This window comes from Cyprinodon tularosa, unplaced genomic scaffold, assembly GCF_016077235.1.
Source record: "Cyprinodon tularosa strain WSP-4 unplaced genomic scaffold, ASM1607723v1 ctg1119, whole genome shotgun sequence".
Classification (NCBI taxonomy): domain Eukaryota; kingdom Metazoa; phylum Chordata; class Actinopteri; order Cyprinodontiformes; family Cyprinodontidae; genus Cyprinodon; species Cyprinodon tularosa.
The window spans coordinates 117,198-142,480 of record NW_024037915.1 but is presented as its reverse complement, the minus strand read 5'-3'; the positions used below and the strand labels follow the sequence as shown (position 1 = coordinate 142,480).

The 25,283-nt window shown below is 44.0% G+C and overlaps 1 protein-coding gene across 2 annotated transcripts in view; it reads right to left on the bottom strand.

The window, feature by feature from the left end:
• Positions 1 to 2,720: 2,720 nt before the first annotated feature.
• Positions 2,721 to 25,283, bottom strand: part of stat4 (signal transducer and activator of transcription 4) — a 40,996-nt gene continuing 18,433 nt past the window's right edge. The window contains exons 3-23 of one of the 2 annotated variants that reach the window (XM_038299534.1): positions 23,508 to 23,606; positions 20,871 to 20,963; positions 20,712 to 20,790; positions 20,522 to 20,607; positions 20,279 to 20,430; positions 14,890 to 15,048; positions 14,531 to 14,623; positions 14,383 to 14,442; positions 14,281 to 14,301; positions 12,881 to 12,971; positions 12,759 to 12,803; positions 12,301 to 12,384; positions 12,120 to 12,218; positions 11,679 to 11,814; positions 8,094 to 8,146; positions 7,627 to 7,721; positions 5,064 to 5,200; positions 4,535 to 4,726; positions 4,326 to 4,371; positions 3,923 to 4,028; positions 2,721 to 2,861 (exon numbers count right to left, since the gene is read on the bottom strand). In XM_038299534.1, the coding sequence (XP_038155462.1) occupies positions 2,838 to 2,861; positions 3,923 to 4,028; positions 4,326 to 4,371; positions 4,535 to 4,726; positions 5,064 to 5,200; positions 7,627 to 7,721; positions 8,094 to 8,146; positions 11,679 to 11,814; positions 12,120 to 12,218; positions 12,301 to 12,384; positions 12,759 to 12,803; positions 12,881 to 12,971; positions 14,281 to 14,301; positions 14,383 to 14,442; positions 14,531 to 14,623; positions 14,890 to 15,048; positions 20,279 to 20,430; positions 20,522 to 20,607; positions 20,712 to 20,790; positions 20,871 to 20,963; positions 23,508 to 23,606 (1,950 nt within the window). In that variant the 3' untranslated portion in view covers positions 2,721 to 2,837. Of the gene's footprint in view, positions 2,862 to 3,922; positions 4,029 to 4,325; positions 4,372 to 4,534; positions 4,727 to 5,063; positions 5,201 to 7,626; positions 7,722 to 8,093; positions 8,147 to 11,678; positions 11,815 to 12,119; positions 12,219 to 12,300; positions 12,385 to 12,758; positions 12,804 to 12,880; positions 12,975 to 14,280; positions 14,302 to 14,382; positions 14,443 to 14,530; positions 14,624 to 14,889; positions 15,049 to 20,278; positions 20,431 to 20,521; positions 20,608 to 20,711; positions 20,791 to 20,870; positions 20,964 to 23,507; positions 23,607 to 25,283 lie in introns of both variants that reach the window. The other variant, XM_038299525.1, reaches the window with a different exon arrangement.

The following is a 25,283-nucleotide window of genomic DNA, read 5'->3' as shown; positions in this document are numbered from 1 at the left end:
AGAGTCGTCGGCTAGCTTGGATCGCGGCTGTAAGACGACCGAACATAACTTTCCACAGTATCCCGATGTCAATGAGAGTGGGTTCCCTGCATTTTCATTCTGGTAAGTTAAAGATGCACGGTTTTATTTTATAGCCTACTTTGTTTCTTTCCTTCAAAGTGTCATGATCTTGGCACCGTAGGCTGGGTTTTACTCTGTTTTTCCTCTTATCTGCTTTGCTCCTCCCTGGCCCTATTATCTCTTATCAGATCCACCTGTGTCCTCTCCTATTTATGCCACTAGTTCCCAGCCCATGGTGCCAGATTATTCAAGCTTCCAGCCTGTCTAGTTTTCTCTGTATGTGTTCTGCCTGATTTTGACCTGTTTCTGCCCCCGGACTTCTGAGTTTTGGCCGCCCCTGCTCTGCTCTGTTTTGCCTGTTCTGTTTCTCTGGATTCTACCTGTTGCCGACCTTGGACCTGTCTTCTGACCACGGCTTGGATTATCCCTCCTGGATCCCTCGTTTTCTCTGTGTGCTCTGGCTGCTGCTGGTCGCTGCTTCTCTACCCTTCTGGATCTCTGGTTCGGGCTCAGTCTCACGCTGCGGAGCTCAGCTCCTCCGGACTTCACTCCTCCTCCTGAGCTCAGACTGAACTTTGCCTGGTTGGTGACTTTCAGCTCATTATAATTCCCCGATTGAGCTTCTGAGATATTTATCTGAGTCCATATCCCCGCAGCGTATCCAGTGAACCCGCGCCAGCTGATGAGCAGCCGCACGCAGCTTGTTTCAATAAACTCGTTTAAAGCTTCACTGTCTGTCTCGTCTGAATTCTGGGTCCAAACCTCTGAGCCCCTGACACAAAGTTGGGATCTTTTACAGGAAAATAATAAAATCGGCAGCGGGAAAAGGCTCAAATACGTGAGAAACCCGGAGGGTTGGCAGTTAACGTTACTAACTACACCTTTGAAACACATAGCAGCTAGTTAAAAGTACATTACATGCGTGAGTGGTTGTTAGCATTAGCGGTTAGCAGTTGCTAAACTAGCAGGTTCCAGAGCCCGTCTGATCACAGCTTACCTTTGTACGGATTACTGTGTTCCCACTGTTTGCTGGCTTTATGATCTGCAGCTCCTGAACCCATCCATTCATGAACTGCATATGAGACTCCAGGGACTTGTAGCTTCGGAACTGTTTTGAAGTATCGCCGCTCACTCATCTATTCTCCACTCATTGTTTGGAACTTCATATGGATCCAAATTATTAATAACGCAGATTTTGTCAACATACATGTCTGTGGCTTCTCTATTTAATGTGTCCCGGTAAATTCCAGATCCTTTTCTGGATTTTAACATCTTTTTTCTCTCTACTTCTACGTCTCTTCTTTCAACAACAACGTTGTATCAGAGCTATGTTTACGTTCGCGTAGCCCTCAATATGGCCACCACGTCCCACAATGCAACGCGGATCCCAAGCGCTATTGGAAGTTCAGTTTAATATAATCTAGTCTGTGAATAGTTTCGTCTGAAATGAATGAAAATAGTTGTTTTAATGGTTATGGAGTCAGATATGTGGCGGTAATGTTTTGGTTTATCTAAAGGTTTTTATCTGTTACTGTATAAATGGGTTTGGCTGGAATTTAAGGTCAGATTCTAATATATCTGCAGGGTGAGGGGGGGACTATAAATCTGATAGGAGTTTTATCTTTTTATTGCTGTTTTTGCACAATATGCTTAACTAAGAAATTTTTTGTTATTGAATATTAGATATTTTGCAGATATATATTTTTTATACATACATTGTTTAGATTTACTTATATCTTTCTTCCCCCTTTATAGAATAGAAAATCCCTTTATTGTCTCACAATGGGCAAATTTACAGCAGCAGAAAGATTATTGAAAATGGTCACACAAATGTGGACCTTAGAAAAATGTATAAGAATAACATAATAGGGAAGAGTTAAAATATAAACAATAAAATACTGTAAAGTGTTTTAACAATATAAAACTGGGGAATAAATAACCAATATGCAGCTATGGACATTTTTACAGTAATGGATATTTGAAATTAGCAGCAACATCAGAGATCTGCAAAATGACAGCAGCAGGTTATTTAACTGACTACGGTTTCTATCATTACATTTGATTTTATCTGTTCCTGCTCCCGGTGGTTGGAACCTTTATTCCACTCAATAAAAAATAAATAAATAAACAAACAGTTTTGAAAACTTCGGTTTTCATTCTTTTCCTGCTTTGTGTGTCAACTGTCATGGTTGCTAAGCAACAGAGCCTACGGTGGTAAAACCCGCCGAAGGGTAGACCTGTTCAATTCACAGCCACAACTCTTCATATATCCTTATTTTCACGGACTTGGAAGGATCCAGTCCAGGTAGACCAGGTCCTTGAAGGATCCAGTCCAGGTAGACCGGGTCCTTGGAGGATCCAGTCCAGGTAGACCGGGTCCTTGGAAGGATCCAGCTCATGAATTCGAACACAGCCCATGAGAGATTTTTAAGCAGAATGGGAGTGACTCACTTCTGACTTCCTCTCCAGCTGTCACCAAAGTAAAAGCTCCAAACTGGGCAGTAGTTCTTTGTGGCCAGCAGGGGGCGAAGGTGTGAGATAACCCACATGTACAACACAGCAAACTAGTTTATTTTTCTGAATTTATTTAAAAATACTTTTTTACAGACAATCATTGATCTGAAGGTGAGCTTGGAGCCCAAAATAAGAAGGGAAAAAAAAACATTAAATACATTTATTAAAGATGTTCTGGTTCTTTTTAAGGGAAAAATTAACATTTATATATGAAGAGATGGCATAATGGTGGAAACACTGTTGATCAATATGGTCATCCAACTTCACTCTGAATATGGGGAGCTCATCTGAAAGCAGAGGAAAATAAACAAGGCAAAATGATTCTTCAGGCACCAAACAAGATCCCATCATAAAGTCAGCAAAGCAAACTGATTAAAAATTAGGTAAATATAAAGGAGCTGATGAATGAAACTAAGAAAACGTCTTTACTGTAAACCTGCAGAATAAACAGAATAAACCCCCATTACCATGACAGCCTGCTGTGTTTAATACTGTTAGCAGACATAAAGTTAGCCTCAAGGCAGATGGCTGGAATAAAAGCAACAAAGGAGGAGCTCATAGCCGAGGGTTAGGAGCTCATAGCCGAGGGTTAGGAGCTCATAGCCGAGGGTTAGGAGCTAATAGCCGAGGGTTAGGAGCTCATAGCTGAGGGTTAGGAGCTAATAGCCGAGGGTTAGGAGCTCATAGCCGAGGGTTAGGAGCTCATAGCCGAGGGTTAGGAGCTAATAGCCGAGGGTTAGGAGCTCATAGCCGAGGGTTAGGAGCTCATAGCCGAGGGTTAGGAGCTCATAGCCGAGGGTTAGGAGCTCATAGCCGAGGGTTAGGAGCTCATAGCTGAGGGTTAGGAGCTCATAGCCGAGGGTTAGGGTTAGGAGCTCATAGCCGAGGGTTAGGAGCTCATAGCCGAGGGTTAGGAGCTCATAGCAGAGGGTTAGGAGCTCATGGCCGAGGGTTAGGGTTAGGAGCTCATAGCCGAGGGTTAGGAGCTCATAGCCGAGGGTTAGGAGCTCATAGCCGAGGGTTAGGAGCTCATAGCCGAGGGTTAGGGTTAGGAGCTCATAGCCGAGGGTTAGGAGCTCATAGCCGATGGTTAGGAGCTCATAGCCAAGGGTTAGGAGCTCATAGCCGAGGGTTAGGAGCTCATAGATGAGGCTGAGCTGCAGGAGTTTGATGCTCTGGGGACATTTTAGAGGGATTGTAGAATGGAAGACTTAAAACTTTGAACACATGAACCAATGTTCCCTGAAGGTGTATCCTTTGTTATTATACTAACTAACCCTAACCCTGGCACTGGGCGTCCCCTGGATCCCCCAGTAGGTTCTCCAAGGACTCAGAACAGGAAACTCACGGTGTCGATGTCAAAGCACAGGTGTTCACTGAGCATGTCAAACTCCCCGGGGGTCATCGGGGGTTCGGGAGACGGACAGGAGCGGGGGGTGGTGCTGGCTTCAGACCTAGAATCAGAGAAAGAGAGAGCGATGGGACTAGAGCAGACTGGATGAATAACAAGGTTTCCCAGAAGTCCATCACCAAGATCAGTTCATTTATTATTAAAAGTTCATCAAGGTAATGTCAGTTTGTCAGACCTACAATTAGCTTCCCTGCTAAAGTGCAGCTAATCTGAGCTCAAGTGTTTGATTTGTCTTTTTACAGCAACAAACATTTTTGCTTTGAGGATGGATTCAGGTCATTCATCCAGTCACTTCACCGCAGCAGAAAGGAAAGTCAAGGTGTTGTTGCTGAGGACTCACCGCAGCTCTGAGATGGGGATCAGGGTGGATGGGATGTATGGATGGACTGAGAATTGAACAGAGAGGAGGGAGGTTAGTGCCAAGGATGGGGGGGGCACCTAAAACATGCAGGACAGGGTGGGTAACCACTGCCAAGGTTCTACATGATAGAGTGGGGCTCGTTTTTCAGTGTTTAGTCCTTTTTCTTTGCTCAGATGTTAGCATCTTACCTTTGCTAGGCTGACTGTTGTAGAGCCGTCCGAAGGCCTCGTCTTTGGGGATGTCTGGGTACAGGAACTTGAGCGGGTTCTCGGGAACACCTCCATTTGAAATGACCTTGTAGTCACGGATTATGTCAGCAAAAGGCAGAGCGCTCAGTCGGTTTTTAGTGTATGGCTCCACGGAGTTGAACTTTACGTCCCCTGTTGCAGAAGATACCCGTTAACGTGATGAAGGAACGGGCTGCTGGAACAGGTCAGAGGCTAACGCTGAAATCAAACTAGACTCCTCAGACCAAACTTTGCTACCTGATGCAGCTGTGCATCAGGCTATCCTTTGGAAACTATTGAAAGCCGGTCTTGATATTTAACCAAATTTGATATTTATATTTATTAAACAAATTTACACTGACTGGACTGAAAAAGAACCAAGTCCAGAAAAAAGTGCTTCAGAGAGGACCGTGGCAAAGGCCAATAAAAGGCCATCAGGAAATCAATGGACGGTCTGTGAGCTTCCTATAGTCCTGATGGAAGAACTCACCGCTGTCGCTGTGCTCCACCCAGGTGAAGGTGATTCCTCCCAGGTGGCTCTCGCTGAAGCGTAACAGGAAGGTCCCCGGCTCCCGGTCCTTCAGCAGAGCACGCTCCATCTCTTTACTCACGAAGCCCATGATGTAGCTGCAGTCACACAGAAGAAAATCAGCTTCTCCTTCTGCCCTTCAAGATACCTGAAAAAACTGTTAGCTGCTTTTTTTTGGGTCATTTCTCTGTTCAGACCTGAACAATAAAACAAGCAGAAATAACCTGCAACAGATTAAAAGAAGCTCAACTTCCTCTGAACAGAAGATAAAAGAGTCAGAGGAAGTGATGGAAGATGGGGTCAGGGTAAAGCCCAGTACAGCTGAATATTCCGGCATTAGAGTCGGTATCAGTGCTGCAGAAAGGCGGACCAACATCTTAAGAAGGTAAAGCATCCTGGATACTGGTCAGGATGTTTGAGGCAGAGATCACCAGTTCAGCCATTACAAGTATTCACTCCTCTGAAAGTTATTCTCATTTTATCACATTGCAACAACAAACTCTCACCAACATAAACTAGAGGTTATTGTGAAGCAATATAGATATATTATAGATATAAAGTGATAAAAGTGAAGAACGTCAATGCTGAAGTGAAGCAGTTTATGGTTCACCGTGAAGAAGGGAAGCTGTTCTGATCTGAGAAGATCAGGAAAGATGTTTTGGTATAAATCCTAAGAATGCTTAAACACCAATAACTGGTGCCTGGGGTCCTTTCTAATGGCTGCATCATGCAGTGGGAAGCTGGTCCCACTTGCTATGGAATGGATGGAGTTAAATCCAGATAGTTCTGGAGAACTACCCAAAGACCAGAGACTGTGGCAGATGTACAGCATGCAGATGCAGAGCCTCCCTGAACATCTAGTCAGAGATACGATGGATGGTTTAGATTAAAAAAAAGGGCCTAGTCAAAGTCAAGCCTTGAATCCATCTAAGGTCTGCATTAGGAGCTAAAGACTGATGATCACAGATGTCCTCCATCTAACCTGACTAAAAACATAGATCTGCAGTAACAGAAGCAGCACCTTGTTCATCACATTGAATCTCAGCACAAGCTACTGAAGTTCTTGGTTGTAAGGCGACTAAATGTTGATGACTACTTCAACAAAAGAACAAAAAGTATATTTCATATGAACATATTGAGTGCAAATGTAAAAGTATATAAAGTAAAAAGACAACAATTCATGGAGCGTTGAAGACCTGAAAATGTAACTCTCCCTAAAAACGGGGCCATTCTGAACAACGCTACCAAAGTGGGTGGTGCGAATAGAGCATGGGGGGGGGGGGTCAGCTGGGTGTGGTTATGATGCGTTTTCTGTGTTAAACACCAGAACCTGGACTCTGGGTCAAACGGCGGTCAAGATGAGCTGCTCTGATCTGTCGGCGGAAACTAGAGAAATTATTGGCTTCATGATGAGTCGGAAAAACTAGTTTGGACAGAAAGTTCATCAGCGAAAATATACAGTTCCTGTTTATAAAACGGTTTATAAAGCGACATTGGTAATTAAACCACAGATCTATTGAGGCCCCCCGGCTCCAAAAAGCTCCTGGGGTAGGAGCCTTATCTGTCTGAGCATCTATTTTCACAGAGCTAGCGCAGTGAGAGGCTGGAGAACAGGAAGTTGCTATGGAGGCGTGTGTCTGACTGAGACGTTTCATGGCAACAGATGGCTGCAGTCATGATGATGACGGTCTGAAGCCATGGGAAGATTCAACCGCTATGGCCCCTGTTTGACCTTTTTAAGGCAAATATCGCAGAAGGAAACAAGCTCATCTTAAACTGCTCATTGGTCCAGTTTAGGTTTAGGAGACAATCTGGATTCAACCTGTTTTATACCTCAGCGGTCAGTAAAGTCTGATTAAAACCCAAGCCTGAGGACTGACCCAGTTATACACTAGAGACTGACATTTTTTCAGGAATTCCACGGGTCACGGGATTCCCGTGGGATGGGAGTCAGTATTAGTAACGATCACGTGATTGGGACGGTACAGGATTAAACATTAACGGGAGCAGACGGGAGCGGGAGCAAACCAATAGTAACAAAAAAAAAACTAGGATCGATGCCAAAAAATAAAATTAAATAGAAAGAAAAAAAATCCAGTACTGGCGCCGCCATTTTGTATTTTTTTTCCGTGAAGCCTACACTATAATGCGAGTCAAAAAAACTACATGACCCAAAAACCAACAGTGCTTCTGCTCTTAGTTTTTCACCCGCGCTAAAAAAAAAAAACAGAATGGGAGTGGTGCGGGAGCGGGAGTCATTCTGAATGGGAGCGGGATGGGAGTGGGAGTAATTTCTCCAGGAGTGGGACGGGACAGGATTTAGAATTCTACTCTGGCCCGGGATCGGGACGGGACACAATTTTTTTCTGTGGGAGTGGGACGGGACAGGAGTGAAAATCCACTCCCGTGTCTGTCTCTATTACACACTCATCAGCCTAAATCTGGCTTTTTATTTGCTATTTTTTTAAGCAGTTCAAAGACTGATGGGTAATAGAAATAGAAACCTAGAGATGTTCTAGCTTACTTCTCATTCCAAACTGGCAGCAGGTGCTTCTTGATGAGTTCCAGGATGGAGTCCAGCCACATCCAGAAGCTGAAGGGTTTCCCGGGAATATTCTCCTTTATAAGGGAAGCAGACATGGAATTGATTGATTGATTGATTGATCTCACAGTGGAGAAATTTACTCGTTACATCAGCTCAAGTAGTCAAAGCAGAAGAAGAAGGAGCCAAAGGAAGAAAAGGTGCATGATGGGATACATACAGAATAAACGGTGCATCCACATTGGACAAGTTTTTTTTAATAGCAGGATTATTATACAGGGTTATTGCACAGGATGTTTAAATGTGTATTTATATAGATTTATATTTAAACAGGGATCATTGTAGCCATGATGCCCGACAACATGAAAGCCACAACTTTTGCATTTCCGCTGAAAACCGTTTGGCTTAGCAGCGCTGAGGTCAATGCGGCGCTCCATCAGGTCACTTACCTTAGCGAACTTGGACCAGGAAACCTGATAGTCCCCACATGAGACAAGCTGGCCTGCAGACACACATGGTAACAGAAATGTTGAAGCCATAGCAGCTGATGTATTTAAAAGCTGCTCCTTTATGAAAACATCAGTTCAGATTTCCTCGGTATTGTCACAGTCTTGGTTCTGTTATGTTTTCTTTTTAGTATTCTGTTTTACTTTGCTCCATGTTTACTAGTTTTAGTGGTTTAATTTTTATTTTGTTGTGTTTTCTGGTTATTGTTTAGGTTTTTATTTGTTTTCCTCTGCTGCCCTCTTGTGTTCTCCTTTTCCCTAGCTCCTTTCCTGTCTGCTCTGTTCACACCTGCTCCCAATCTGCTTGTTAGTCCTCTCTTTTCTCAGTCGCCCATAAATACACTCATTATGCAGTTCCTCAGTGCTGGTTCCCCGTCTAACTTCCTGCAACTCCGTCTCTCTGGGTCTTCCTCGTCGTGATTGTTTTTCCCCTGATTTCTCCATGGTTTTTGGTTTGTTTGACTTTTTTTCACGTTTGATTTTTGGACTTTTTGGGTTCCTGCCTCAGCTGTCTGTAAACAGTTCATTAAATCATCAAACTCACCTCTGCCTCCCAGCCTCTGCATTTGGGTCCTCAAACCTCAACCTAATCCTGACAGGTATTAGTTAAGCTGAAAGTAAAGCTGATGGATTAAGAAGAAGCATATTTTTTATGTTCTCTGTGGTTTTCCTGTTTTTTTTTTATTAAATTAGTTGATTGTTTCCATTGGGTCTCTGGAGAATTAGATAATGTCGCCTGCTAGCCTGATTAACTAACTATTAGACTAAACTAGCGTGTGGGGCTAGTTTACTAGGCTAGTCATCTGCAAAGAAATGAATTATTCAGTTTATTTATAAAGCTCCAATTCACATGATGTCATCTCAGGTCACTTTATAGAGACACTTCTACCAGATCATCCAGTCAAAATGGTTCAAAGTTTCTCTCTAAGGAAAACCAGCTGATTGCATCGACTCATTGACCCTTCAGCAATCCTTCACACAGGCTCGGACTGCTAATCTGTGATAGCGGGCATTTTCCTGGTGGGCCGGTCCTAATTTCAGCGTGCGAGGGCCGGCCCTCCTTAAATCATATCGGCCCCACCACTTGCTGTCGGACCGAAGCACCTACCTGTGACAGTAAACAACTCAAGGAGCTCAAGAAGTAATACCATTGTCATACTCTGTGGTCTAGGTGTAAGTCTGTTTTTCTTTCTCTCCCTCTGGATGGGCAGGTGTGTTCCATCAGAGCTAATTACCAGCCTTCATAAGGAGCTGAAACCAGGAGGAGGGTGTCAGTTCGTTTAGGGTTGAGATACCAACTGTCTCAGTTATTGCGCCCATTAAGTCACACGTTCAAAATATGACAAAAAAGTAAACTACCTAAATGATGCATGCAGTCCTTCCTTTTCATGCACATACTTGTGATGGTTGGCATATGGTGTCATTTTCCATTTCTTTAAACTGTGAAATCCTTGCAACAAATATTCCATAAGTGGGCTGATGTAGATGGAAAAATGCCAGGGCTGAAAATTGTTCCCAGTCTGAGCCTGCCCTAACACTAAGCATGCTTGTAGCAACAGTGGAGAGGAAAAACTCCCCTTTAACAGGAAGAAACCTCCAGCAGAACCAGGCTCAGTGTGAGCGGCCATCTGCTGAGGCCCACTGGGGTTCAAGGAGACAGAAGCAGAGATACAAAAAGGCACTGTCAGAGAAACAGGACTACAGTGGAAAACAGGCAAATCTCCAACATCTAGAAACAAAGGTGTTGATTGCAGCAGCACAGCTGATATTTCTCTCCAGGATGGAGTCACAGCCAAACAGGAACAGACCAGATGAAGCTACTATGAGAAAAAGCAGAGAGAGCAGAACGTTAGAGATTGAACTAACAGATTCTGCAGAGTGGGAGAATAGAGCTGAGGAGCTCTATTCTGAGGAACATTGCAGAAATGAGCAATCTCCTGTCCAGGGGTGATGCTGAGAAACTAGTCCATGCATTTGTTACTTCAAGGCTGGACTATTGTAATTCTTTACTATCAGGAAGTCCACAAACTGTAGTTAAAAGCCTTCAGCTGATCCAAAATGCTGAAGCCAGAGTTCTGATGAAAATGAAAAAGAGAGATCATATCTCTCCTATCCTGGCTTCTCTTCATTGGCTTCCTGTTAAATCAAGAATAGAATTTAAAATCCTCCTTCTCACATTTAAAGCCTTAAATGGCCAAGCTCCATCTGATATCAGAGATCTGATTGTTCCTTATGTTCCTAACAGAGCACTTCGCTCTCAGTCTGCAGGTTTACTAGTGGTTCCTAGAATTTCTAAAAGTAGAATGGGAGGCAGATCTTTTAGTTATCAGGCTCCTCTCCTGTGGAACCAACTACCAGTTTTAGTCCGTGAGGCAGACACCCTGTCTACTTTTAAGGCTAGGCTTAAAACTTTCCTTTTTGATAAAGCTTCTAGTTAGAGTGGCTCAGGTTATCCTGAGCTATCTCTATAGTTCTGCTGCTATAGGCTTAGACTGCTGGAGGACATAGGGACCCCTTTTTCATCATTCTGCTTCATTCTCTCTCTGTTCTCCTATTCTGTAGAATCTGTTAGTTCAATCTCTAACCTTCTGCTCTCTCTGCTTTTCCTCAGAGTAGCTTTGCCTCATCTGTTCCTGTTTGGCTGTGACGTCATCCAGGAAAGAAACATCAGCTGTGCTGCTTCCATCAACACCCTTGTTTATAGATGTTGGAGATCGGCCTGTTTTCCAGTGTGGTCCTGTTTCTCTCACCGTGGCTGGGTGGATGTGCTCTCTTCATCCTCTGGCATGGGAGCTGCCTTGGAGCTCGTTTGCCTGGCTGTGTGTTTCCTGGACGGGGCCGCCTTTTACAGCTGCTTTTTGTATCTCTGCTTCTGTCTCCTTGAACCCCAGTCGGTCTCGGCAGATGGCCGCTCACACTGAGCCTGGTTCTGCTTGAGGTTTCTTCCTGTTAAAAGGGAGTTTTTCCTCTCCACTGTCGCTACAAGCATGCTTAGTGTGAGGGATTGTATTTGAGTCAATGAGTCAATGCAATCAACTGGTTTTCCTTAGATAGAAAACTTTGTATCAATTTTACTGTATGATCTGGTTGAACTGTAAAGTGCCTTGAGATGACATGTGTTGTGAATTTGGCGCTATATAAATAAAATCAATTGAATTGAATTGAATTGAATTAAGTCAGACTGAAAGATTGTTGCTACTCCTCCTCCTCGCCCAGAACTTCTGGGGATGTGAAAATTTAAATAGCTTGAAGGAGTTGCCTCGTTTATGCTCACATAATCCTCTTGCTGCAGCCAGGTTTCTGTAAGGCAACACAAGTCAATGTGATTATCACAAATCAAGTCATTAACTAGTAGACTTTTAGAGGAAAGCGATCTTATGTTAAACAGACCACATTAAATCATTTTAACTTTTTCCCTAATTAGAGTTAATTTTATTTTTATTAGATTTTGGTCAAGGGCAAAACACTGTAAAACATACTTAGCTTCAAACTGTCAACATAACCTGTTTCATCCACTGAGATTCTCACCCAGCAGTTTTTCTCCCAGCATATCCAGCTGCTCTTTGTTGAGGCCTCGACCAGCGAAGGTGGAAAACTGCCAGCTGAGCATCTCAGAGAGCTGGCTCCAGCTGGCCCGTGTCGGGTTCCCGAAGAAGCCCAGGTTCTGTGGGGAATTAGAAGATAAACATGATGAAGGTGATTATGAATCCTAGATGTTACAATGAGGGACATTCTATTGGAAACAAACATCATATCCAACCAGGACAAGCCTGAAAGTGAGCAGGATAAGTTTTAAAGTAAAACGAGTAATAAAGAGTAAAAAACATAATTTTCAAGTTATTTCTAAAATAATATAAATCAAATAAAATTTCTACAAATTAGTCCTTATAATATTATTTTATTCAATAACCTAAATTTATGAATTAGAGCGACTGATTCTAAACGTTGAAATAAAGTGTTAAAAGTCACCCTGGGCTCGTCGGTCAGGAGGTTGTACCACATGACGGAGGCCCAGCCGCCTGGCAGCTGGCTCACATTGGAAATCACCACTAAAGGCAGGGAGCACGTCTGGAGAACGACATTATGAAGCATTGATGAAGAAAAACAAGAAGAGCCCAACAGGACAAAGACAGCCTGCCCCTCTGCTGACCTCCAGGTCGATGGTGAGGCCCTGCACCGTGAAGCAGGCCTCGAAACTCAACGAGTGAAGTTCTTCTGTCACAGACAGCAGACCCTGCAAAGAGAAATGCAGAATGCATCAGCGCCTGAGTTTGCCTGATCAAACGGGACTCAGTCTTAAAGGTGCAGTGGACCATTCTTTTGGAAATGAAGGAAAGAGACGCCCAACTGTACATGCACAGAACGTCCTGCTGTTCCACTATGGCATGGAGGAAGCTCCCAGACACATGCCGCTCATTTTCAAGTATATGATGAGAGGACTTTAGCTAACTGGATACAGAAACACCAGAAGTGCACAGCAAGAGGAGACGAGCACCACACTGAGGTCTTCATGTGGGACCACGGATAGATCAGATGTTCCCCTGAGACCTGAAGCCCAAAGAAGATCATCCACCTCTAACAGACATAATCAAACAGTCCTCCCATTACCTCGTTTCCCTTGGTGCCATTGGAGTATTTCTTCTCTTTCAGCTGCTGTAAAACACAAACTCAGTTAACCTCCAGAAGCTGGGCGAACATTTGGTCCAGAAGTCAGTGGAACACTTTCCTACCAAGTGTCTGAACTCCACGGAGAGGCAGCCGTTTGAGTAATCCTCAATGTCCATCACTTTAGTGTTGTTTGTGAGGATGAAAAACTGTCGACTTCTGAGGAGAGACAAAGATGCACCCGATGTGTTTTCAGAACTTTGCTTAGCAGGTATCTTAATAAGGGGAGTATTTTAATAAGGGGAGGGGCAGCCTAGTGCTTAGGCCACAGGGCTTTGAATCCTGAGGTTCTGAGTTCGAGCCCAACTCCCACAGCCTGCCACTCTGGGTCCCTGAGCAAGACCCTTAACCCCACACTGCTCCCTGGGCGCCACACAATGGCAGCCCTCTGCTCCCCAAGAGGATGGGTTAAATGCAGAGAGGAAATTTCTACAATGTGAGATCAATAAAGTTCATTTTTATTATTATTATTATCTCCTCCCCAGGATGCAGCTGATGATTGAAGATCTACCAACAACAGCCAAACCCTTCTTCCGTCCTTTTGGATCTTGGTTCCATCACAGAATTTTATCAGGTCAAGGTCTGAGTTTTGACTAGGCCACTGTTCATGTATTTCTTAATAAAAAACAAAAAAAAAGTGTCATGCTGTGTGAAAATAGGTTTTCAGATGAGTTTTAAAAAGAGACACTGAAGAGGTCTAATGGGGGGGGGGGTGTTAGGGTACCTCTCCCCCACTTAGGTAAGGGGAATTAGCTGTGTCTCCACTGAGCTTCCGTACCAAACACCATAGCTTCAGTTTTTCCTTGTTAAGATATAAAAAGTTCAGAGCCAACTAGGCGTTAATGTCCTTACGGCATGCCTGCAGTGGTGCGAGGCAGAAGGAATTTTCTTTTTAACAGGCACATATATCTGACTATCATCAGTACAGAAAGGGCAAGAGATGCTGTGTATTATTTAAGTATTTCTGATTTCTAATTCTGTATTCTCAGAATGGACCTCAGAGGCAGCAAGTAAAAGGAAAAGAGAAGGGGTCCTAACACTGAACCCTGTGGAACCCCATAAGGAAGAGAAGCACAGCTAGAGTGGTAGTTCCCAAAGTTCATGCTTCACTTCTCCTGGAAAGATGAGCAGCTGCCTGAGATGTTATGATGTTTGGAGATGTCATTGCGTCCTAGCTAGGTTCTCTGAGGTCATGGCTGATCTCTGTCCACCTCAGCGTTGTTCTAACTAACACCTGTATGCCCAGTGCAGCCTTTCTGTAATGATGGATTTTTAAACAAACAGCTTGGCTGTATGAACAGGTTCGGGGAAATAGAACATGACATTTCTGTGATGCGTACAATTAGTTTATCACACAAATATACGTCTGATAACAAGCAGCAGGAATCACAGAGATCCTTCAATATCAGGTGTGTTTGGATGCTTCCTGCAGCAACACACTAAAGATTAAGAGGTTTGTACTCACACTCTGCCAGGGGGGAGGTCTCTACAGACACAAGAACATACAAATTAGTCCTCAGATTAAATCACATAGAAAATACTGAGAGACCAGCCTGTGGTTATTTACTTGTCAAATGTCGTTTTAACTTTTAGTTGATAATCCACTTCAGGGAGTTTGACCAAAAGTCTGAAAGAAATCACAAGGAAAAGAAATGAAATAGCAGAAATAATTGAGCTTGTTAGAAAATGTGAAGGAAGAGAAAGAGTCCAGATACCTGACTTTAGTGGTGAACTGCACTCCGGTCTTGATGATGAGAGGTTTCTGTGGATGGGTGGGCATGCAGGGCTGCTTCTCCACCACAAACGAGCTAAAAACAAACCAAATACACAGAAGTTGCAGGAAGACAAAATATTTCTCATTCTATGTGTTTTTAATTCTAAAATGGTTTAAAAACAGTTTCCCTGCATCTCAACTATATTTTATATACTATATTTAGCTTTTCTGTCTGCAAAGAAATACAAATTAGAAATAAAAAAAACATTTCTGTGAATCATTCGGTAGAAAAGATGTAACTAATATCATTATCTAAACCTAATCCATGTTAGTACAGGCTTCAATTAGCCATTGCTATACCTCTTGATGAGATGGTAGATAAGGTATTTAACTCGTTCCTCCATCTGAGGTTTTTGTAGTGGGATTGGGTCACTCTCATATGTAACTTTCACAACCAGTTCCCCCAGTTTGTCCAACTGCCGCTTGATCTGGAAGAGGCTCTGTGCTGTCAGAGTAAACCTGAGAGAAGAGAAAGTTTGCACAAGGTTTTCAGATGAAATCAGCGATCCTCTGAATGCATCCACTAACCACTAGGCCGACTAGTGGATGACTAGTGAAAATGCCCTAACCACTAGGCCGACTGGTGGATGAGTAGTGACAAGGCCCTAACCACTAGGCCGACTAGTGGATGAGTAGTGACAAGGCCCTAACCACTAGGCCGACTAGTGGATGACTAGTGACAATGCCCTAACCACTAGGCCGACTAGTGGATGAGTAGTGACAAGGCCCTAACCACTAGGCCGACTAGTGGATGAGTAGTGACAAGGCCCTAACCACTAGGCCGACTAGTGGATGAGTAGTGACAAGGCCCTAACCACTAGGCCGACTAGTGGATGACTAGTGACAATGCCCTAACCACTAGGCTGACTAGTGGATGACTAGTGACAATGCCCTAACCACTAGGCCGACTAGTGGATGACTAGTGACAATGCCCTAACCACTAGGCTGACTAGTGGATGACTAGTGACAATGCCCTAACCACTAGGCTGACTAGTAGATGACTAGTGACAATGCCCTAACCACTAGGCCAACTAGTGGATGACTAGTGACAATGGCCTAACCACTAGGCCAACTATTGGATGACTAGTGACAATGCCCTAACCACTAGGCCAACTAGTGGATGACTAGTGACAATGGCCTAACCACTAAGCCGACTAGTGGATGACTAATGACAATGGTCTAACCACTAGGCCGACTAGTGGATGACTAGCAGTGTTGGGCGCGTTACTTTGAAAAAGTAATTAGTTATAGTTACTAGTTACTTCTCCCAAAAAGTAACTGAGTTACTAACTGAGTTACTCCACAATAAAAGTAACTAGTTACTAGTAAAAGTAACTATTGCGTTACTTTTGCGTTTCTCGCCCCCGTAACCCTCCCCACCCAGCCCCCACCTTCTCGCTGTGTGTTTCCAAAGCCAGCTGAATAGAGCAGACGACAAAGACAAGAACCTGCAGAGAGTTTTGCATTTATTGCAACTCAACGTAAATGACGTCAGGGGGGGAACGCGATGTGAAGTTTTTTAACAGGGCGTTCAGATCTGGTGAGTATATGAAATTAATAACTGGGGATGTCTAATTCTGAAACCCTGTGTGTTTGGGTTGTTATAGATACTGCAACATCTATCTATCTATCTATCTAGATCTATACTCTGTGTGTGACATAAAATATGGATCTCCATCCCTGCCACAAAGGCCATCAAATAACGTTTAAAATAAAAAATACAGTAGGTTGAGAAGGCAGAGTATCCATCCATCCATACATCCATCCATCCATCCATCCAGATTTCTCCCTTTCTTCATATAGGCTATCATTTGATCGTTCACGCTCTCCATAGTTCTCCTGTGGCGCGAGCACAGGGCGACTGGTGCGCGCCTTTAGCGAGCATGCGCGTTTCCTGTCGCTTGCGCGGTGACTCATGCCGCCTGCGCTGTGCGGAGATGCAGGGGAAACCGTATCTGATGGGGAAACGCAGCTTGACGTAACACCGGTATTTCCATGTGGAAAACGCTGTTTTGCTGCTGGAGTCATCCTCACTCTCCATCTCTCTGTGTGTGCTGTACGTTAACACCCGCCAGCAGAAACACCCACCTACCCAACTGACAGACGGAATCTCACTATACATCAGCCATTCTCATCCTCCCCTCTCTCATGACAAGGCGCACACCTCTGGATGACCTAAAAAATAATCTTTAATATCTCTTAAACAAAAGTAGCACAAACAATATTTTTTTCTGCACAAATCTTCACTAACGTTGCACTAACCATTCAGTCTATTTGCAGATTTTTTTGACGTGGGTGGGGTGTCAGCTTCACGCAGCTGCGCACGAGTCATATCATGAAAAAAGGTTCATTGTGCGACCTGAGTAACGCACAGTAACGGGGAGTCTGCAATGGTAACTGCGTTATAGTTACAGTCAAAGTAATTAGTTAGATTACTCGTTACTAAAACAAGGTAACGGCGTTAATAACGCCGTTACTTTCAACGCCGTTAGTCCCATCACTGATGACTTGTGACAATGGCCTAACCACTAGACTGACTAGTGGATGACTAGTGACAATGGTCTAACCACTAGGTCCACTAGTGGATGACTAGTGACAATGGTCTAACCACTAGGCTGACTAGTGGATGACTAGTGACAATGCCCTAACCACTAGGCTGACTAGTGGATGACTTGTGACAATGGCCTAACCACTAGGCTGACTAGTGGATGACTAGTGACAATGGTCTAACCACTAGGTCCACTAGTGGATGACTAGTGACAATGGTCTAACCACTAGGCTGACTAGTGGATGACTAGTGACAATGCCCTAACCACTAGGCTGACTTAGACTTAGACTTAGACTTAGACTTCTTTATTTGTCATTTTGTATGCACAGGGTGCATACAGAACGAAATTGCGTTACATACAGCTTATGAACGTTGCATTGATATTTCAAATGGCACGAGTTATAGAAAAATACAAAAAGTGCAGCAGTGGTCAAAGTGTGAACAGTGCAGAGGATAAGAGACAGTGTGCAAGTTGCAGTGGTTCAGTGCAAAATGGCATTTGTGCAAAAAATGCGTTATTGAAAAATACAATGAGATGAACAATTTAAAGGGCTAAAAGTTAAAAGTTCAGCAGCATTTGATGCCCGATAATGTGCAATAGGTGCAGAGTTCGGATTGTGGATCAAAGGTTCAACAGTCTGATGGCAGTGGGGAAGAAGCTGTTGCACAACCTGGTGGATCTGCAGCGGATGCTGCGGAACCTCTTTCCAGAGGGCAGCAGGGAGAACAGTCCATGGTGGGGGTGTGAGGGGTCTTTGATGATATTACGGGCTCGGGACACACAGCGCTGTGATGAAATGTCCTTAATGGAGGGAAGAGGAGCCCCAATGATTCCTTCCGCTGTCCTCACCACCCTCCTCACATTCTTCCAGTCAGAAGCTCTGCAGCCTCCACACCACAGAGAGAGACAGCTGGTCAGAACGCTCTCTATGGTGCTTCTGTAGAAGGTTGTGAGGATGGGCGGGGGCAGGCGGGCTCTCCTCATCCTCCGCAGAAAGTACAAGCGCTTCTGTGCCCTCTTCACTAGAGATGAAGTGTTTACAGTCCAGGTGAGGTTGTCCGTGATGTGCACCCCTGACTAGTGGATGACTTGTGACAATGGCCTAACCACTAGGCTGACTAGTGGATGACTAGTGACAATGGTCTAACCACTAGGTCCACTAGTGGATGACTAGTGACAATACCCTAACCGTTAGTCCCATCACTGATGACTAGTGACAATGGTCTAACCACTAGGCTGACTAGTGGATGACTAGTGACAATGCCCTAACCACTAGGCCGACTAGTGGATGACTAGTGACAATGGCCTAACCAATAGGCTGACTCGTGGATGACTAGTGACAATGCCCTAACCACTAGGCCGACTAGTGGATGACTAGTGACAATGGCCTAACCACTAGGCTGACTCGTGGATGACTAGTGACAATGGCCTAACCACTAGGCTGACTAGTGGATGACTAGTGACAATGGTCTAACCACTAGGTCCACTAGTGGATGACTAGTGACAATGGTCTAACCACTAGGCTGACTAGTGGATGACTAGTGACAATGCCCTAACCACTAGGCTGACTAGTGGATGACTTGTGACAATGGCCTAACCACTAGGCTGACTAGTGGATGACTAGTGACAATGGTCTAACCACTAGGTCCACTAGTGGATGACTAGTGACAATACCCTAACCACTAGGCCGACTAGTGGATGACTAGTGACAATGGCCTAACCATTAGGTCCACTAGCCGGGCCTAGTGCCTAGGGCATTGTCACTAGTCATCCACTAGTCAGCCTAGTGGTTAGGGCATTGCAAATGGGTCCCGGAGTTCAAGCCCAACTCCCACAGACTGCCACTCTGGGTACCTGAGCAAGACCCTTAACTCCACACTGCGCCTTGGGCGCTGCACAATGGCAGCCCACTGCTCCCCAAGGGGAGGGGTTAAATGCAGAAAGTGAATTTTGTTGCTTTGTACTTGTGAAAGTGTAGTGACAATAAATGTGAATTCTAACAGAGTCACGTTTCCTGCTGAAGTCATACCAACATGCAGCGTGTTTCTGAGGCTGACAGGACCAGAGGTGTCAAGTAATGCAGTACAAATACTTTGTTACTGTACTTTCGTACACTTTTTAGGTATCTATACTTTACTCCATTACTTATTTTTCCTCCTACTTCTGATTTCTACTTATTACATTTTCACGCAAGTATTTGTACTTTCTATTCCTTACATTTATAAACAACCGTTACTCGTTACTCTTGGCTTCGGTCTAATGCAGAGGTCACGGATTAGCGGACCGCGGTCTGGTGTTATGCCGAAAAGTGCATGCCTGCCGAGATATCTATACCCAGTTGCGGGAGCGCGCCTCGCTCTGTACAATGGCGACTATCGACGAGGAAAACGGATTAAAATATGTCCAATGGAGCTACTTGTTGTTATATTGATGATATAAAAACGTTTAAATATTCCTCTCGTGGGAAAAAAAACTGTGGTCATTTGGCAGATTCATTTACAAAAGTACGGGTGTTTAATGAACAACATTCAATCCAAAGATTTTGTCCGAGGTACGACTGATCTCTTTTTATTCACACACAACAATAAACAGTGATGCCGACGTGAGTTTGGAAACTCCAAAAGTTTGTCTTAAGCGGAAAATCAAACACGCTTCTACACAGCACAGCGTTCACAGACCAGTGTCATGCATTCACGAGTGTCAGATAGCTATGGTGCATTTAGGTGCATCCTGACTTTCCTGCCTTCCTCAATCATCTGCTCAGGTCTGATCTCCTGTCAGTTAAATTCTATTCAGTTTATTTCTATAGCTCCAATTCACATCATGTCATCTCAGGTCACTTTCCAGTTCACCAGATCATCCAGTCAGATTGATTCAAAGTTTTCTATCTAAGGAAAACCAGCTGATTGCATCGACTCATTGACTCTTCAGCAATCCCTCACACTAAGCATGCTTGTAGCGACAGTGGAGAGGAAAAACTCCCTTTGAACAGGAAGAAACCTCCAGCAGAACCAGGCTCAGTGTGAGCGGCCATCTGCTGAGGCCCACTGGGGTTCAAGGAGACAGAAGCAGACATAGAAAAAGAAGCATAGATACAAAAGGCAACTGTCAACCAGCTCCACACAGCAGCAGTTGCATACCAACTTTGCAGCTGCTCCAGCCCAGTAAGCATGGGGCCACCGATGGCAGCAATCTGCTGCCTGCGTTTCCAGTCCATTAGCTCAGGTCTGAGCTGAGAGGTCATCAGGTCATCAATCTCTTTGATCACCACGTCCATCTTTGACAGAATCTCCTAAAAAGTAATGTAAGAATTAAGGATATTGAATTTCTTTGATTCAGAAACAAGTCTTTATCTATAAAGATTGTGCTTCGCTAACACACACCTTCCTTTTGAAGTCAAGCCTGTTGAGCATTTCCTGTAGTCTTGTTATCCCCTGTTTTATCATATCAGAGGTTCTATCTGCTGATTCTGAAACATGCATTAAAAATGACCATACAGGTTTTTTTTTTTACTGTCCAGATCCTGAAGCCTGATTCAGTTCAGGTCAATCATTGAAGCAGTGAAGTTCTCACCCCGTGACTGTAATGTCTTGTAACAGAAATCAAAGTCATCCTGCATGTCCTCAATGTTTTTCACTGCTTGGTCCATAAGCTACAAACAAACATTTGATCATTTTTAAAACACATGAATTAGACCTGATCTGCATCAACAATGAAGATGTTTCTAGTTACCTGGACACTATTCCTGATGATGCCCACTCTGTTGTCCATATTCTTTTGTCTCTCAAAGGCCACGGAGTCCTGCAATGATTGCTCCAGTGCTCCCTGTTCAAAATGTTCAGTTATCTTCAATGATAATTCACATTTTTCTTATTCTCACTGCACTGAGAAGATTAGAATATAAAGAGGAAGAGCTTTAGGGTCTGCCATAGTTAGGCTGCACATCATGTTGAAAAATGACTGATCTCCCATTCTCTCTGTATTCAGTTCAGTTTATTTCTATAGCGCCAATTCACATCATGTCATCTCAGGTCACTTTCCAGTTCAACCAGATCATCCAGTCAGATTGATTCAAAGTTTTCTGTCTAAGGAAAACCAGCTGATTGCATCGACTCATTGACTCTTCAGCAATCCCTCAGACCCCCAACCTATTTGGCAAGGGCTTCAGTTTGTAACAGACTACAGGACCACCAACACCTCCACTGCCTCCTCTGATGTCTCCTTCCTCAACAACTTGTTTTGAGAGAGGGAGCACTACAGCTGCAACCAAGGTAGCCATTAGCCCAGACCACCAGCCACTGACCTAGAAGTGGTTCTGGGCAGGATTAAAGCCCACAAGGCTGCGGGTCCTGAAGGCAGCCCTGGACTTGTCCTCAGAGTGTGCTGTGGATAGGGGACAGGAGTGCTAATGGACATCTTCATCCTGTCCCTGGCACATGCTGGGGTCCCGACCTGCTTCAAGTTTACCTGCATTGTCCCGACCCCCAAGAACTACAACCCATCCAGACTCAATAATTACTGACAGGTAGCCCTCACCCCCATCATCACCGAGTTCTTTGAGCAGCAGACCCCCCCCCCCACCCGTCCCCCTCCCAACCCCCGCCCCACCCCCCCACAGTGGATGCAAACTCCATCCATCCTTTTACATCTGGAAAGTAGAAACACTCCAGAATGCTGTTCATAGACTTTAGTTCAGCATTTAACACTGTTATCCCATCAAAACTCATTACCAAACTCACAGCCCTCGACTTCCTGACCAATCACCCTCAACATTTCCGACTGGACAACCACTCGTCATCCACCATCACTATAAACACTGTTGAGCTGCGTGATGAGTCCTTTCATCTACTCCCTCCTCACCCATGACTACAGACCCATCCATGGCTCTAACTCCATCATCACATTTGCAGACAACACCATGGTGATCAGCCTTACAGAGACAACGATGAGTCCGCCTACAGGGAGGAGGTGAACCGTCTGGCTGAGTGACACAAACAACCTGCAGCTGAACACTGAGTAGATGATAGATGAAGGAGCTCATTTTGATCTTCAGGAGGAACACTGATCCACATCAATGGGACGGTGGTGGAGCGTGTGGACAGACTGTTCCTGGGAGTCCACATCTCCAAGGACCTGACTGGGACCACCAGCTGCTCCAAACTCATTAAGAGGGTGCACCAGTGCCTCTTGTTTATGAGGACCCTGAAGAAATACCATCTGTCCTCAGAGATCCTCACCAACTTCCACCGCTGGACCATGGAGAGCATCCTCACCATCGGTATCACAGTTTGGGATGGGAGCTGCTGTGCCTCGTTGGAGAGGGTGGTGAAAACGGCCCAGCCCGTCACCAGGGCAACGCTCCCTGCCATCAAGGACATCTACAGGAAGCAGCATCTGAAACGGGCCGGAAAATAACCAAGGACCCCCCTACCCTGCAGAGACACTCTGCTCACTGCTGCCCTCTGGGGGGCACTACAGAAACCTACAGACTAGAACCAGCAGGTACCAGAACAGCTTCTAGCTGTCATGGTCCTGAACGCCTCATAAGACCACCTATAAGGACTGTAGCCCCCCCTAACCCTAACCTATAAGGACTGTAGCCCCCCCTAACCCTAACCTATAAGGACTGTAGCCCCCCCTAACCCTAACCTATAAGGACTGTAGCCCCCCCCGTCTCAACTATAGCGTCTGTAAATCTTTTATCTGCTATTATCTGTCATTATTTATCCTGTATTATAAACCCACTAATATAAATAGATATAAAATCCATTTCCTAACTTTCCTGTATAACCAGTGTTTAGTGTCCATATTAATTTTATTGCCTCTTACAATTATTCTCTTTATATAAATCATTTATACTCCATGTCAGTAAATGGTTATTTACTGTAAAGCACTTTGTTGCTTTGTCCTTGTGACAGTGTATTGACAACAAAATGTAATCTATTGTGTTTATCTTGATCTCAGTGTTTGACACAGACACCCTTTACATGCAGATTAATAAATTTAATTTCCTTCAGCTGCTCTCTGTGTCCGTTTGATGCTGGGTGTTTGGCAGCCATATTGGGATGTAAGAAACCAAACAGGATCAGAAATGTTAAAAGGATTTTCTGAACTTTCACATCAACTGGAGGAGTTTTAAAATATATTTCACAATAAATTGAGATCTTAATTTAAATGCCACTTTTTTATATATTCAAACTACAAAACAGTTAAACCATATCATCTAGTTCCTTGTTGCTATGAGACTTAAAGTGCTGAAAAGGTTGTTGGTATTAAGGAGAAATGCCACAGCAGCGTCTTCCTTCCTGGTTCACAAGCTGCTGCTGTAAATAAAGGAGTAGAGAGACTTCCTGTTCCCAGCAGACACACCTGTTCCTGCGTGCAGGTGCTGGACAGGATCCGCCGCTCCTCCCTAAGGCAGGTGGAGATCACTCTGGCCATGGCCATAGGGTTGGTCGTGTATTTCCGCTGGAAAAACATAAAAACAATAATGAATTAAATGTAGACAAAGCAGCAAATAAAGGGATTCAACTGTTGGAGCAGGACAGAGAAAATCTCTTCTACATAAAGCAGCTTATCTAGGAAAGCCAAAGTAATAGACAATAGATATTAATAGATATTCAGGGAAAGTTTTCCTTTGAGATTTAACCCCTCTTCTGTTTTAATGAGATGATTGTAATCAGAGGAAAGTTTAACCAGCCTCCCATAGCCAGTATATGATTGATGCCAAAATGTTATTATTGGGGACTCCTCTCCTCTTTCCCTTTGGAATCTATCTAGTTTGAAAATATTTTACAGTATAGGATTTTATCGTTATTTATAAAAATCTCTTCTGGTTTACTGGGATTACTGGGAGGAATTAAAGAAACAATGTATCTTAAAAATGAGAAATCTCCTGTCCAGGGGTGATGCTGAGAAACTAGTCCATGCATTTGTTACTTCAAGGCTGGACTATTGTAATTCTTTACTATCAGGAAGTCCACAAACTGTAGTTAAAAGCCTTCAGCTGATCCAAAATGCTGCAGCCAGAGTTCTGATGAAAATGAAAAAGAGAGATCATATCTCTCCTATCCTGGCTTCTCTTCATTGGCTTCCTGTTAAATCCAGAATAGAATTTAAAATCCTCCTTCTCACATATAAATCAATCTGCAGGTTTACAAGTGGTTCCTAGAATTTCTAAAAGTAGAATGGGAGGCAGATCTTTTAGTTCTCAGGCTCCTCTCCTGTGGAACCAACTACCAGTTTTAGTCCGTGAGGCTCTACTTTTAAGGCAAGGCTTAAAACTTTCCTTTTTGATAAAGCTTCTAGTTAGAGTGGCTCAGGTTATCCTGAGCTATCTCTATAGTTATGCTGCTATAGGCTTAGACTGCTGGAGGACATAGGGACCCCTTTTTCATCATTCTGCTTCATTCTATCTCTATTCTCCCACTCTGCAGAATCTGTTAGTTCAATCTCTAACGTTCTGCTCTCTCTGCTTTTTCTCATAGTAGCATCATCTGGTCTGTTCCTGTTTGGCTGTGACTCCATCCTGGAGAGAAATATCAGCTGTGCTGCTGCCATCAACACCTTTGTTTCTAGATGTTGGAGCTTGGCCTGTTTTCCAGTGTAGTCCTGTTTCTCTGGTTTGGCCCATCATGAACAGAATCAGACTGATCAGTTCCCCCTGAGGACTCCTCCTCAGGTATCCTTATGCTAAGTTTGAATAGAAATAGAGCTAGACTCCAGCAGGACCCGACCGATCTGAAGTCCTGTATGGTTGATGGCTGATAGCTTCTATCCATCAGATCTGCTACTAACAGAAACAGGTTTTAGATGGAAAGCAGATATTTCTAAAATCTGTCCCTGATTTGCAGATTTAATTGAGGAGAGTTGGAAGTGAAGACAGAGGATTTATCTGAGCAGGAGAACATCTCTGTGTTTTCTTCCCAACTCAATCTAACGTCAGTGGCCGGCATGAAAATGTCACATCCCGATACAGAAAAAGTTCAGACTGAGACTTTAGTCCTTCTCCTCCAAACTTCATTCTGGTTCAATTCAACGTTTTGAGCTCAGATCTTCAGGTACTGAGACTTTTACTGACTTTTTCAATCAGCTATATAAATGTTCAAAAGGCTGAATGATGAAAAATAACAAAAAACTTTTTAC